The following is a 15,462-nucleotide window of genomic DNA, read 5'->3' as shown; positions in this document are numbered from 1 at the left end:
GACTTTTGTGTGTTTGGGTTTTAACATTTTTCTCTCTGAACAAGAAAAGAGGAACTGAAAAACTGAAGATGAAGCAATTGGACTACAAGCAAAATGCCCACAGTACTGATAAAAGTCTAAATTTTGCAAAAACTTACATTATAAATTGTTGGCATTTTACTATGCCCACTGCATATATTCATGGCCTAATTATACAATCTACTATTAAAAGTGGAATTTTATGAAGAGATAAAAATCAGTATTGAGCAGAACTGAGTTCATCATATTGATGGAGCCTTCCACAACACACCTTGTTCTCCTTCAGGCCCTTATGAAAGTTAATGATCCACCAGTGACTTAAACTGTGATGACACTCTGGTTTGGCATGTGAACAGGGATCAATCACAATGCACTGACCCCAACAGTGCTTGAAAGAGCTAGGAAATTAAATAGTGAGAAAGAATAGAAATTATGCAACCTCACATTAAGTTGAATAACAACTAGCATAGGCAGTAATATGAATAACAGATATCACTGATTTAGTTTTACATTGTGTATATACATACTAAATCTAGACTGTGATTGAAACAGTCTAAAAAAAAAAAATGCAGAGAACTACATCAAACAAATTAGGAGAGGAAGATGATCATGCACACCAAAAAGTCAAGTGTTTTTTGAGAGCTCTCTGCTAGACCTTGTGGGCAAAAAACCCCTCCTCTAGTGGAAATCAGTTTATTGCTACAGGGAATTTAAGATTATTATCAGTCTACTTTGCTAACATAAGATTAATTTACAAGCTTTCACTCTAAAGTCAAACAGCAGCCAGCTAAGTGAGCTAAACTAGTTTCGTTTTTCCTCCAGCAACATGCAACAGCATCTAATTTGTAGTAAGCGGCACTGCTCACCAATTGGGAGGTGTCCAGGCTTTTTTGTTCCATTAATAAATGTAGCTCTCTACCTAAGACAAACAGCCATGTGCTCAACAAACACACAAGTCAAAGACTTGAGTGGTCAGTGATTTATTACAAAAACATCTTGATTGTTCACGTATTCAGATACTCCTCTTTTGACAACACAAAAGCATATGATCCTGGAGTAAGTGCAGAAGTCATGTGGTTTCATTTTGCTACCTTTGTTGTTTCAGTTTGAGAGTGAATCTCTTGTGGCTGTCTCTACAGTACAGCTTCTGGTACTTTAGGCTTCCTTTAGCCGTGACATCCCACAGATTACATAACTCTGCCACTGCTTGGCCCCCAGGCTTCAAGTATATGCTACTGTCGCCATGAGACTGTCAACGAGCACCATCCCCCACCCTTACACACACAGTACTTTTACAGTTACACACATCCTGAACACGTAAGCAACACAAGCTGCCCTCTGTTTAAAATGCCCTGGGAGCCATGAGCTGACTAGTTTCAAACTTGTGGTGTTATTGTGCAGCACATTCATAGGAAAACGCACATAAAATCTAGAACAATGCTGTGCTGGCTTAAAAGCCACATGACTTGTGGAAACAGAAGTAGTGAAGGCACTACTTCTGTTCCCACATGTGATACAAAACATCAGCCAAGTCAAGAGACCACTAATGCAGACAGAGTGTCTAGGGAAAGATAAATGGGTGCAATGGTGGTGATAGCAGAATTCTCAGACAGTGTATTCTCTGGATTTCTTTTGGTACAACATGCATTCCTACATACAAAAAAATGATGACAGCATGTGAAACGTTTCTTATGTCCACATAAATTTTGTGTAAACCAATGCAAAAACCTACCAAAAAATGATAAAAGAAGTGGGAATGCAACAGTTCACAGTCCTTTTACTCATACTCAACAACAGCATTCCTATCCATCCTTAGACCAAGGTTGGAGCCAGTGACTGTAGAAAATCTCTATAAAAGTACAGTTAGGGGCAAAGGCAGTCGAATAAGGGCCGATTTTGTAAATATTTATCTCAGTACATCTCTGCAGTGCATTTCAAATCAAACCAGAGTGAAGTGCATACTTTCTGGTGTAATTCAAGAGGTTTAAACAAAATGACTGTATTGAGTGTTTTGTACTTGCAACCATTTTTATACGCAATCCAATTTCAGTTCTGAATTAACAAACTAGCAGCTTTAAGTATAAGAACTGGTTTTAATATTGGGAGTAAAAGTCCTTCGCCACAGACATTGCCTTGAGATGCTCTGCCAGGTCTTTACTGCAACCATCTTCAGTTGGTCTCTGCATTCAGTTTTGTCTTCAGTAACTAACAGACATGCTCCACTTGGCTGGAATAGGGAGTACGACTTGGCCATTGAATAACATCCCATTTCTTTGCCTCGAGAAACTCTCGGGTTGCTTTTGCAAAATGCCTGGATGGCCCATTTGGACTGAATTAATCCTGCTACTTCTATCAGTTTTCACATCATCAATAATGCTACTTCCACTGGCAGCCAGACATGACCATGTATGTGTGCCTCTGCCAGACTGTCCACTAATAAATCACTTGAGGATGTTTAAAAATGCTAAAATAAGTCACCAAATATACTTTGACTACCATTACTTAGGAGGTCCATGTGGGTAAAGATTATGTTTGGAACACAGAGTTGAGAATCTGAGAATAATGCTCAGCTAATGAATAAAGAAAATATCCAGTTATCAAATTTTGGAGGTATTTTTTGTTTAATTAACTATGTGCCCGTCATCTATGGATATGATGGTCAGTGAATTGACCAATTACTCAACTGCCCCGATTGCAACTGTTGTAAAAATGTGTAGTAGTGGGCATTTTTTGGCTTAGATAAAGTAGTAGCAACACAATGATGGCAACAAATGAATGCAGAAAAAGATAATGAGGAGAGATATCCAGTCAAGCTTAAAATTATTTAACAAGCAGAAAGGACAAACAACTGCAGCAATTCCAGCAACTCAAGTGGAAGCCAACTAATGACACCAAGCATGTTTTTTCTTAGACAACAACACAGTATCGTAGGTGTGGAGTCGTTAGAAAACATGTCAGCAAGGGGCTTTGATGCTCACACACGGATGTTCACCACCTAAATCAAATGTCTCTACAAACGTCTGGACTCCCTTGGCCCATGGTGACATGCATTTCTTTTTTATTTTGCTCTTGTGAAACAAGTAGAGCAGACACAAGGAGTATCAAAGTCAGTGAGGATTAAGAGATAGATTAAAACACGTTAGGTCAGGCAAAGGAACAACATAGATACCCAGTTTTCAGATACGAAGTAATTTTGAATTTAACAAAAAGCTACAACATCGGATAATTACCACATTTTTCTGCCATGCAAAATAAGCAATTACGACATCCAGTGATTTTAATATATTTCACAGTGGCCAAGCTCAAATGAGATACAAAGGTGAACGCTGCTGCAAGGGACGTGACGAGACTGGCATTACAAGAAGTGAATATCAAGCAATACTTATTTCCACATGAAAGGCGAAATGACTCATTGTAAACCCTTTAGAAAAACAGTGTCCACTCTCTGAAAATTTGTGGCTTGCGCTCGCTACAGTTGCCTTTCATGTACATGTATCTGAGGGTGTAAATAAAGAGGCTGACTGTTGAGTAACTTGCCTGCTGCAAGGCAACCTTGAATTTGAATCCAACATAGACAGAGATTTACTGGCTTTGAGCTGTTTGGTTATACTTTAAATTCCTCATAATCATCCTTAAGTTAACTATAACCCTCGGTCATGTAATCTACTGCTGCCAGAGCAGCGTTCAAGACAGATTAATAATGAAAAATGTATCAGATTTTCACAAGCAGTTTTTCTGGCACCAGAATTAAGGAGGATCTAGATATTCTCCTCATGAACAATTTGCCTGGGTAATTCAATTAACAAGTAATACATCAGCTAATGTTCCAACAATAAGGGAGAAAAACCTCAAACTGAAACAACTGAAACCTGAATTTCTGGTAAAGCAATTAATCAATTTCAGCTTAAATCTAATCTATTTAAAAAGGTTGACCTGAAGCCCTGCAGCAAATTGATTTAGTGTGTCATTCTGTTGGCAGGGGAAAACGTAAACATGCTCGTCAGTGTGAACATTAGTGGAAGAATTATGGGAGACACGCTGAAATGTGACTGTGGGTTGCAAAGGCGCAACTGGTGCGCTCTCGCAAATAGAAAGGCAAAAAGCATAAAATGCATTTAAACATAATAAACAAAATGAGGTTTTTAATTTGTCCTGACCTGAGACGCAGATGAATGTCATGTAATCTCCTTGACCACCGGTGGCCAGGAAGGGGATCTTTTTCTTTGTCCTCCGCTTCACCTGTACAGCAGCAAGCATCTTCTCATCGTGAGGTATGAACACCTCCTTGTTGATTACAGATTTGGCACTCATCTCTGATTTAGGCAGACGTAAACAGCTGGTCACCAGTTAAAGTGGAGCAGTCCAGGCTTCACTGAAGAAGAGAAGAGAGTGAAGAAAACCAGCTAATTAAATTAAGTAGGACCAACTAGACATATCCTGAAACACACATTTTTCATTTGGCAAGTAAATTAAGGGCATTTTTCATTCTTCTTTTCTAATAAATTACTGTCTTTGATAACACGGATCCTAATTTGAAGCGTGCAAGCAGCACTGTGTAATGGCAGTGACAGGGCAATATACAGTGGCTTGCAAGTATTCGGCCCCCTTGAACTTTTCCACATTTTGTCACATTACAACCACAAACATGAATCAATTTTATTGGAATTCCACGTGAAAGACCAATACAAAGTGGTGTACACGTGAGAAGTGGAACGAAAATCATGCATGATTCCAAACATTTTTTATAAATAAATAACTGAAAAGTGGGGTGTGCGTAATTATTCAGCGCCCTGAGTGAATACTTTGTAGAACCACCTTTTGCTGCAATTACAGCTGCCAGTCTTTTAGGGTATGTCTCTACCAGCTTTGCACATCTAGCGACTGAAATTCTTGCCCATTCTTCTTTGCAAAACAGCTCCAGCTCAGTCAGATTGGACGGACAGTGTTTGTGAACAGCAGTTTTCAGATCAAGCACAAGTCAAATGTACACACGAAAGGAACCCGGGTAGTTTTTTTCCTAAAAACTGAAAGTATAAAATAACTGCTAAATATTTTAGTTTTACATTACCTAAAGTAACATTTTATAAGCACTCTTTAAATATTGGAACTCTGTTATCCTTTGTGCTATACACAAAATTCTAATGGTTTCGGAAAGAAGAGGAGACACTTCCTTGTACCATGGTAGCACAAAGCTGAGGTACTTAATTGCAGATTTGTTTAGATCTTTTGTCCATGCACAAACCTAGTCTTGGACCAGTTAATCTTGTTTTCCAGCAGAGAAAAATCCACACAAGACTATCTGAATTTGCTCATTAGGTTATTTCCAAAATCCTGTATAGCTGCATTTCCCTTGCAGTCAGTCTTAGCATTGCATATCTCTAAATGTTTTGGCAATATTCTCCTTGGAAGTATTGCCACTCACAAAGATGAAATGACTTCAGCTGTTAAGAGTACTGCTAGTCTCACAGATACAGAACAGCAATCATATTTCTATTACAACAAGCCAACTTCTACTAGTCAATCTCTTTCTGGAGGATGGAGACTAGACCACAGTAAACACAACAGTATGTGTGATGGTGTCAGAGAAGGGTGTGCTTAGTTGCCCTAACCGTGAGTGAGCACAAGAAACAGTCATAAAGAAGTAGGTTAATTAGGCCCAAACCTCCTCATGAGGACTGAAACGTAATCATTTTCTCAGCCACACACATTCATTTCAGACACAGACCACTTACAACCGCATACATCACAGGCCAGCACAGGCCACCCTGCTGCTTATGAACTAATCTGTCAGCCACAAGTAGCGCTTGAATTACTCTACAGCGAGGCAAAGACTGCAAAACACCATTTTCATCAAACTGACTTGCTTATAAAAACAACTTCCCACAAAGGAAAGTCTTTTGTAACAATGCAACAAGCTTTGAAATTAGTGCTCAGCAGCTTAGTGGAAGTACAGTTTGGTGTTTTGACTGATTAGCACAAAAGCAAAACCTGCAGAAGGACAAACTTTACCAAGCACCCTCAGTGTTCTCTGGTCTAAGCGTTAAAGCAGGATTACATCATACCAAAAGAAATACTTCAAAACAAGTGGAACTTAAAAGCCTTAGACACAACAGCATTGTTACAATATAAGATAATCTAATAAATAGGCATGGAGAAAGGAGCCCATCATCACACTCCAAGTGATTTCTAATATATCCTTTTATGTTGGTTTCATTTGAATTACATCACACACAGAAGATCTATAAAATGAGATGAATCATCTCCCTGTCACAGGCACCTCACCCACAAAAATACAACATGTTCAGCATAGATATAATGTATTCCAAGGTCACCATATTCTCCTCCCACAAAAATCTGAAGATGTTAATATGGTCTTGACTTTTTTTCTTTGAAGAAATTAAAACTACAAATTAAAATTAAAATGACAACGTCAATCACCATGTGCTGACAATGTTTTTTTTATTTTAGGTAAACATACTACTTTCATCACAGAAGATTAGAAAGCTTAAGTAACAATCTAGCAGTAGTAGTGATTCTACATTTCCAACTTAATCTTTCACAGCCAGCACTTATTAAACATTCTCTCTTTCTATCCGTCTTCTTGTGTGCTCTTTCAGCAATGCAAATCTTAAAAGTAAACAAAAACTTCAGCCAAGAGAGTAATTAAAGAGGCTAATAAATATGTCTCTCTTTGGAACTGGAGATGTCCAACAACCGCAGACTTTGGCTAAGAGACAGCACAGTTTCCCATCAAAATATGCACAGGACTATTTTGCATTCAACATAAGACAGCTCCTTCAATGTAGACCTTTCATGCACAGTATACTGCCATTCTGAGCTCCGGCACCGACTGAAAAACTTGCAGCCTTATTTATAAAGAATTAGCTAGAGCTTAGTCTTCAGATTATTCCTGACAATGTGCAGACCTTTGGTTCATTAAGGAGTGCTAACTATTACTTTACATACCTGTTAACTCTAAATCTCATATTACATAATATGTACATATTTAATAAAATTTCTGACTTGCAAATTCTCCTAATAAAGGATTTATGATCCTGTCCATTTGCATAGGTCTTGGCTGGGTAAAGGATTATGGGCATGCAACAAGGGAGACGCGTTTGTGTGCACCCAATAAATTCCAACTGGGAGTATTTCAACAGCTGTGATGCTGTGTGTAGGGAGAACACTGACTGGTTGAAAAGACATCTTTTAAAGAAAACAGAGCAAGAGTAGAGCTCAGTGTGAAGCGCTATCACTATGACCACAGAGGGGGCCAAAAGACCACCAACAAATTGAACAAGAGGGAAAAAAAAGGAAAAGAAAAACAACAACAACAGGAGTAACACACATTAACAGTTGTTCCTCGTGTATTTGACACTGTCCCCGGTGACGATCTACTGTTACATATGCAGACAGCACATCCATAGCCTGTTTGTTCATTCATTATGTCCCATTTGAAATTCGGAAAGTCTTTGATCTGCCAATTAATTCATAAAATCATTAACTGATCATTCTTACTATACTGTTAATACAGCTTTTAGAGCAATAAAATCAGAACCAGACCAGAGCAGTTTTATGGCCTCTGCATTTTTAATTTTTGGCATTTTGGTCAATAGCATGTTCATCTCTCAAAGTTAGGAGTGACCACATTTTGATGAAAGGATGAAATGCTAAGTTATCATTCAAGATAGCATTAGCAACCTTGGTTTTATCTATGGCACAGACGAGATACCAAAACAAGTTAGTGCAAGTTATCACACAGAAAATAATGTTTGCCAGATAACTGCAATATGATTCCAACATCCTTTTAGACTGACCTGCTTTGAGAGCCAGCCTCGAGGCCATTAGCAGAAATTCCAGAGTAGTTGCCACGGTTTAGCCTCCCCCCCCCCCCCCTTTTTTTTGAATACACTGAGCCCAATCTTCACAAAATTAATATCATTAACTGACAGAAGCCCCACTTCAATGTGCACAAACTGTACAGCTCTCCAGAGTTATGCATCAAATCCTCCCAATATAACAAGCTTTTTCAATATATTGATGCGGTATTTCTATTTTTAGCATGTGCATGTTTAGCTAACAATACTGGGGGTATATCACAGCTTTTCTTTAAATTCAACACGCACCGCTCTAAATTAGTTCAACCTTTTCAGTTGCTCACAATTATTTTATTTTCTTGTTGTTTACCTAGATAGCACAGTGCAGAGCAAATACAGAAAATATGCATCAACTGTTTGGTCTCGTTGCTACTTAGTAGCAAATCAGTGCAGTGGACTTGTTCACTTTCAAAGCCCTATTCCACAGCACCTCTCCCTCTTCTACACTATCTTCTAGCTATAAAGGCAGGCTGCCCACATCACCCCTCAAGCTGTCACCAGCACATAGCCCCCCTCAGGTGGTCCGCTGAAGCATGACGGGAAGGGGGGATAAGTAGATGGGGGATGCAAGGAAGAGAATAAGGAACAGAAATAGGAGAAGGAAGCAAACATGAGCCTCAAGGCAGCGAAATTTAGCCAGCTCCAGTGCACAGCTTATGGTCTGACTTTGAGCAGTCTTATGCAATTCTGAGCTGTGCGAACAGTCACAGCCAAGGAGCTGTCGTAGCAGTGAAAATGACGGACATATACTTTACGGCTGCTTATCACCCCATTTTCAAGCAAAACCTCCTTTCAAAAACACTTCATTAACTGTGGTTGTGTATTGCCAAGCAGTAAAAGGACCAGCCCTGTTCCTGCTCATTCCCTTGCTCCCCTCTTGTGTTAATGTGAAATGTGTTCAGTCAATGCTCAGTGCTCTCCTGGGACCTCATTGGAGTGTGGTCTTTGAGCTAGCCTGCACATCATCTTCTTTAAGCATCAACACGGTCCTCCCGCTTTCCAGTCTGTGCTCACAAGCACACAGGAACCACAACTTCTTTCCACCGCAACAGAAACAGCAGGAGCTGAGGAAATGGGCCCAAAAGACAGGTGGATGATACAGGCTTTGTCAAGCTAAACTAAAGGTGTGTCTTTAGTTTCCTTTGGAGAGGCATAAAAGCTCAAAGCCAGATCAGCAGGTGGCACAGGCTAAAAAAAGATTATTATTTTAAAAAATACATCAACCAAGTCCATCTGAAATCCATCTATTACTAAATATATTTACTCTGCTGTATGTGTAATTAAAAGGTTTAGTAAATTGTCTATCACTGATATAAAGCAGTGAGCTGCAGTATAGTCTGGATGTAAATCCAACTCTTAAGACTTTTCTTTTTAGACTGACAGCTTTAATAATCTAAGCATATGGTCTGGTGCCGTATTTGGGAATCTAGGTTAATTAACGTTGGGGAATTTACTAAGCTTTATGGAAAGTTGTAAGAATAATCTATAACTAATATCCAGAAAAACATTCCAAACATTTTTACACAGTGTACAGTTTGTTAAACAAGTCCCTTGTGCCATATTTGAGAATTAAACATACAGGTGCACTGCAGTGACGTGCCAACAATCTTTTTTCTTTTTTTATTCCTGATAAGCCAACAATACAAAAAGCGGTGCAGACTGAACCTCAGCTGAACTGATATGAAATAAGCACAGCTGGGAATATCGCATATAACGATCTGGCGCGGTAACTAACTAATAAGTCCTCCTTCAAAAGAAGTACATATCTACTCCTCCCACTCACATTTGACTGGCTTTGGAAATGTTCAGAAACAAAATAGTTTCTTTCATTCCACACCCCACTGTGGGAGATGTCTCAAAGATATAAAAACACGCTCCCTCATCTGCAGTCTTTCATGCACATCTTTCACGGCTCTTTTCAGGGCCTTGATTTAACAGGGAAAAAAGAAACCTTCCATAGCGCATCTACGTTCACAGATTAGATCTTTAGAGAGTGATGTCATTCACCCGTGTCACTGACTGAGCGATATCCAACACTGCCACGCGAACAGATGGTGAATGTTACTTCTCATAAAATAACTGAGAGATTACAACATCGATCCTGCTGTTTTTGATGTGTTACTGCCAGCCTGCGATGTATTAATGCAGCACTACACCACAAATACAAAAAAATAAAATCAGTTTCGCATACACAATATATCAAAAACATGTACAGTCATTTGAAAGCGAAAGATTTTTCTCAGAACTCCATCCAGCCTGGTAAAAAAAAAACAAGTAGACCCCATGATTCAGTACCTTGTAGAACAACTTCAAGTAACTTAAAGCAATTATTTTCTATTTGACTTTCATACATCTTCTCTTCATCCAAAGGGATATTAGCCTAATTTTCTTTACAAATGCTAATATATTCTTTTTAGGGAGACAAGACTTTCGCCTGGCAACGCTTCATAACACGCCATACTTGTTTAGTCCTTTCCTAATTGTACAATCATGAACTTTAACATTTAACATGCTAGCTGAGTTTTTTTGCAAATTCTATGTCCTTGGAGTGAATTTGTTGGCATCGGAACATCATGGTATTGTGTTACTATGACCCACCTCAATGTTCCAGTGCCTAAACTTCTGTTTGATTATTAGCACCTAGCTGTTACCTAGACAAGCAAATGAAAGAGGGTCAGTGATCCTAGAATGGACTCATTTTATAGCTTGGAGAATCCAATAGTTTGCCCTCTATAGTAGTGCCACTTTGAAAATAGATTTTAAAATATCTAATCTTTTTTTTCTCTCTTCAAAAAGTTTCATTTAAAGTCAAATAAAAACCAAGTCCAATAGCAATGGGGTTTGTTTTAGTGGTGCAAGATAAGACACTTTAGATATAATCCATTTAGTCAAATGTACTTTACATGGAAAAAACAATAGTATTGTTGAGAAGGAATCAAAAGTATGACACTAAACAATATCGCCAGGCTTTGAAAGCTTTGTCAGACTTTCCCAGTAGAAATAAAAGCCACTCCTGCAAATCTGCATCCAGCACATTGGGCTCTGAATTGCCATATCTTCTCTTCTGAGGCATCACTTTTTTGTTTGTTTTGTTTTTGTCGCAGCAAAATTTCCAAATTCCTTATAACCAAATCCAAATGAAGAGCTGTCACATGTGAGACTCGAGGAATGCACACCTAAACAACCGATTACTGCGTGGGTAACAATGCCAGCAAGACAAGAAATTATATTACACACATTCTAGATTTTTATAGTTGAGAAGCTCATGCTCAGCAGAGGGATCGCACCGATTTTGAGAAAATAAACAGAGACATCCGTGTCTGCATACATAATCTAAGAGAAGCTCAAACTGTAGGCTCTTACTCAGGTAAGGAACATCTTTTGCATAAGGGTCTTTTTTTAAATTCTGTTGTTAATTCAACGAGTTGTAAACTTTTTCTCTTCACAATACACATGGCGCGCATATGTGTATATAGCAATGTACACGAGAACGAATAGTGCACATAACATTTAATGGCCATTTTGTGTTAAAAAGGGGCACCATAGATCAACCAGACTGAATAGGATGTTATTTTCTCCCCTTAAAACAGAAAGATATGGAAAGTCCCATCCATTTTTCTGTGCAAGTCAGCTGTTAGTGAAGGTTATATATTGCCAGGGCAGCATGGGCTAACCATGAATCAATGAATGACATGCCAGGCCCCCAAATGAGCTCATTCTTTAGAGCCCAGTGCCCTCTAGCAATAAAACATTTGAGAAGGGGGCTGGGAAAACAGAAGAAAAGCAGACAGAGAGCACTTACTGAGAGATGTCTCAAACACTGCAGAGATCACGAGCATAATGACTGTTAGAGGACCAATGGCATGACACATTGCATAACAGTACAGAAGTAAATATACATCAAGGTAAAGAGACAAAAATGGCAGTCCATACAGCCAAAATAATGAATAAGAGCAACAATCCCTCAATGCAAAATTTGGATTTTTTAAAACTCAGCGGCCGCCCTTCAACATCATCTTGCAAAAGCCAAAGTTAGATATCATGGCTGTGCTGTGATTTTTGTCTGCGTTTACAAGTAAAATGATGACTGAGAGAAACAGATGCAACTTGATGGTTTTTTTTCCTCTCATAAGCTGCACAGCTGTCTGTCACTAGCTGAAACCTTGTTGTTCGGTGTCACTCGCTGAACAGAGCAGATGGTGAAAAAGCCGCACCAGCAGCGGGAGAACAAGAGCGTTCGCGAAGGAGTACCGCCTGAAGTTTTTTTGGGTGGGGGTGTTTCGTTTTGAGTACTTTTTTTTTTTGCAGGATGCTGAAAAAACAAAAAAATCTAGTGACAAAGTCACTAAGTTGGAAACAATGGGTTGAAGTGAACTGTGATGGGGCGAGAGAGATGTTAGGCATGAAATTCTACATCCACAAACGTTGATTCTGTTCATCTGGACGTAGCATTTTCAGTGGGAGAAACGTTTCGTCACTCACCCAAGTGACTTCTTCAGTCTCAGCTGACTGCAGGTTTCCCCAGTCTTATAAACAGTATCACTTAAACTAGCACCACTGAAGGAACAATGGGCTGTGAGGTCAGTTCCTTGAAACGTTTCTCCCACTGAAAACGCTACGTCCAGATGAACTGAATCAAATTTTGTGGATTTACTTACCTGGATGATTGAGCATGCATCAAGACAAAATTCTACATATTTCTGAATTTAAAGAAACTAAAAATCTGAAGGCGAGCCAAAAACATCAGGTTCTCTTCTGAAAATAATTGAGTTGGTTGCCATGACAAAGAATATCACGTAATGTGTTGGAATTAACTCACTCTAGCTGACATTTCTTTAAGTAGTATTTTTCATATTAATACAACGCTAGTTCTAGATGTCATCTAGTGCAGATAAGGCTCACTGTTATTTAGTCATTCAAGATTTGCAGAAGTAGGATGTGGCAGCTGCTCAGTAGGATTGTCACGCCCTTCCTCTGCTGTCTGCTAACTGCACTGGGGAAAAGTGACAGGGATGACAGCCAGTATTTTACCCAAATTTTAGCAGGTTAACAATTGGCAATTTGGGGGGGGGGGGGGGCACTTAAAGGACACACCCCTATATCTTTCTTGTGTCTTCCTTTCATTGCCTTTCCATTAAGTGTATTAAAACACAGCATAGAGCAGAGCAATTCAGGGAAAGCCGACTCCAGACCTCAATGTCATTTTATCAGAAACCCTGGCAGCAGAGTGTATTTGTTCACTATATGAGATGCACCGCAGAAGCAAGGATCTTTATCTCTTTACGTCTGCCTTCGAGGATATGTCCTGTCTAGCAGCAGAAGAAGCCAAGGTAGTGGACACACAGGGAGGGAGCCGGCTCAACAGTTTACATCATGACTGTAATTGGACACTGAATTATGGGGAAAGGTATAAGCTTATCTTTTATGGCATGCCAGAGCAAATTAAACCCTGAACTCAGGCAGCAAGAAGCAATATTTTAATGTAAGTGGGTTAGTTAATGCCACCAGGAGCGTAGGGGCAGTATAAGGAGCCTCACAGCTAATCCCAACTAAACATTCTTCAAGGTCTGCAGCATGTCGTGGAGATACAAAAGTGGGAATTGCTCTGGGATTTGGTATAGTAGTATTTAAATACAAGCATGTGTTGGACTTTGTAAAGAGATTTTTTAGGATATATTTAAAGCCAAAGCATGTGTCTTTTTTCCCTTTAAAAAGGCCATTTGGTCGATACACATTTTAACTAAAAACACTATTTCATCATTCCCTTTTTACAAGCTCTGAGGTGGCCCCTGAGGCTCTAAACAGTTTCCATACACCTTTGGACTGTTTTGTTTTAGCACAAAGATGCCAAAAACCTGGTTTTGGATATTGCACAAATTATCCAAATATTAACACTGAACGCTTTAGATTTAAGAGGTGAACATATTTAGCCTTCAAACATCTTGCTCTGTACGGTTCACTGGAAGGAATTCAAACTAGTAACCATTTGCAGCTTTAACATGTGTGCATTAGCATGTGGATAATATCTGAAGGCTTTTATACTCTAACTTGCCACTGTGACATGAAGACGAGCAAACAAACAGATGACAGAGAAGCACACCCTGCAATCATAATACTCGTGCTAGACAACTCCCCACATTCACGTTGGGCTCAAAGGAATTTCACTGGAATATTTGTATATGCTGGGCTGGCGCTCAAATATTAAACGTTTGGCAGAAACTATGTGAGCTATTTAATTTTCATTTACAACACAGGCATCAAACGTACACTTTAAAGCACAAAAACAGGGACGTGAACGCGGATACAATATATATATATATATATATATATATATATATATATATATATATATATATATATTTTTTTTTTCTAACAGCAAAACAATTCAAATAATAACAATGTTGACAAAGCAATCCGTTCAGAAAGCCCGAGAGAATGATACATAATAATAATTTAAAAAATACACAAGTTGTTTTTTTAAGTAAGTCACACCGTCGCGTGCACTAGTTAATGATTAACAAGCGCGCGCGCACGCTCATATTGATTGTACCGCAAAGTGGCTGAAAGGTTGTTGGCGCAGTCTTCCAGTCGTTCATCAATAACAAGAAACTCCCCCCGTACGCCTGTGTAAAATATCTGCCCAACTTTTGATTGTTTGCGGGAAGTAAGCGGGACGCAGAGACTACTCACCGATGCGTCTGAGCGAGCAGTTTCCACGTGCAGTCAACAAATCCTTGGGTTAAATGTCTCCAGCTGTCACACTTCACCTACTTTTAAGCAGCTTCTTCCCTGTTGTTAGCCTTCCTCTCAAAATAAAAGAGAGCATTTCGAGGTTAACATCGCGTCGACTTCACTTCTGCGATAGTTGCTGGTTTCTGAGCCGCGAGAGGAGAGTTTTTTTTCCCCCTGCTGTCGGTTTTGGAGAGCCAGTCTGTCTGACCGTGGCTCTCTCTTTCTCTCTGTGTGTGAGTGTGTATGGATGGGAGACCAGTAGCAGGTTCCCAGACACACAAACCAAACCCACCCGCCCGCCAATCACGTACAGTATCACACCACCACGTCGTGAGCTCCTCGAGTCTGTACGCTTCGCGAGACGGAGAAAATTCCCAGGCTGAATGGAGGCGGTGGCTGGATGTTTATTGCCCCTTGAAAAGTCATAATATGTATAATATTCAAACACAAAAGTGAAAGCAAAAGGATACGTCATAGAAATGTGTCAAACTATGATCATTCGGTACAATAAACACTTACCAGGATTAACCTTGACCCTAATTCTAAGGTGAGATTAAACTAAAATTAAGTTAAAATCAAGTTAATCTGTAGTTAGTCAATTTGTTGTAGACACCTATTCAATTCAGTTCAATTATATTTATATGGCATTCACAACAACAGGAAGTGCTCTATGTTGCAAGGTAAAGCCCCCACAATATTAGAAAGAAAGCCCAAAAAACACACAATCCCCTGTGAGCAAGCACTTGGCAACAGTGGGAAGGAAAAACTCCCTTTTAACAGGAAGAAACCTCTGGCAGGACCAGGCTCAGGGAAGGAGAGCCATCTGCTGCAACCA

General features: G+C 39.3%; 1 protein-coding gene across 2 annotated transcripts in view; it reads right to left on the bottom strand.

Moving 5' to 3' along the window:
• The window catches only part of stxbp6 (syntaxin binding protein 6 (amisyn)), a 68,736-nt gene extending 53,773 nt beyond the window's left edge, over positions 1-14,963 (bottom strand). The window contains exons 1-2 of one of the 2 annotated variants that reach the window (XM_085143458.1): positions 14,586-14,963; positions 4,176-4,390 (exon numbers count right to left, since the gene is read on the bottom strand). In XM_085143458.1, the coding sequence (XP_084999584.1) occupies positions 4,176-4,329 (154 nt within the window). In that variant the 5' untranslated portion in view covers positions 4,330-4,390; positions 14,586-14,963. The remainder of the gene's footprint in view (positions 1-4,175; positions 4,391-14,585) is intronic. The other variant, XM_085143457.1, reaches the window with a different exon arrangement.
• Between the last annotated feature and the right edge of the window lie 499 nt (positions 14,964-15,462).

The sequence above is a fragment of the Neolamprologus multifasciatus genome, chromosome 19 (assembly GCF_963576455.1).
Source record: "Neolamprologus multifasciatus chromosome 19, fNeoMul1.2, whole genome shotgun sequence".
Classification (NCBI taxonomy): Eukaryota; Metazoa; Chordata; class Actinopteri; order Cichliformes; family Cichlidae; genus Neolamprologus; species Neolamprologus multifasciatus.
The sequence above is the reverse complement of the archived record's forward strand: the minus strand, read 5'-3'. Positions and strand labels throughout refer to the sequence as shown.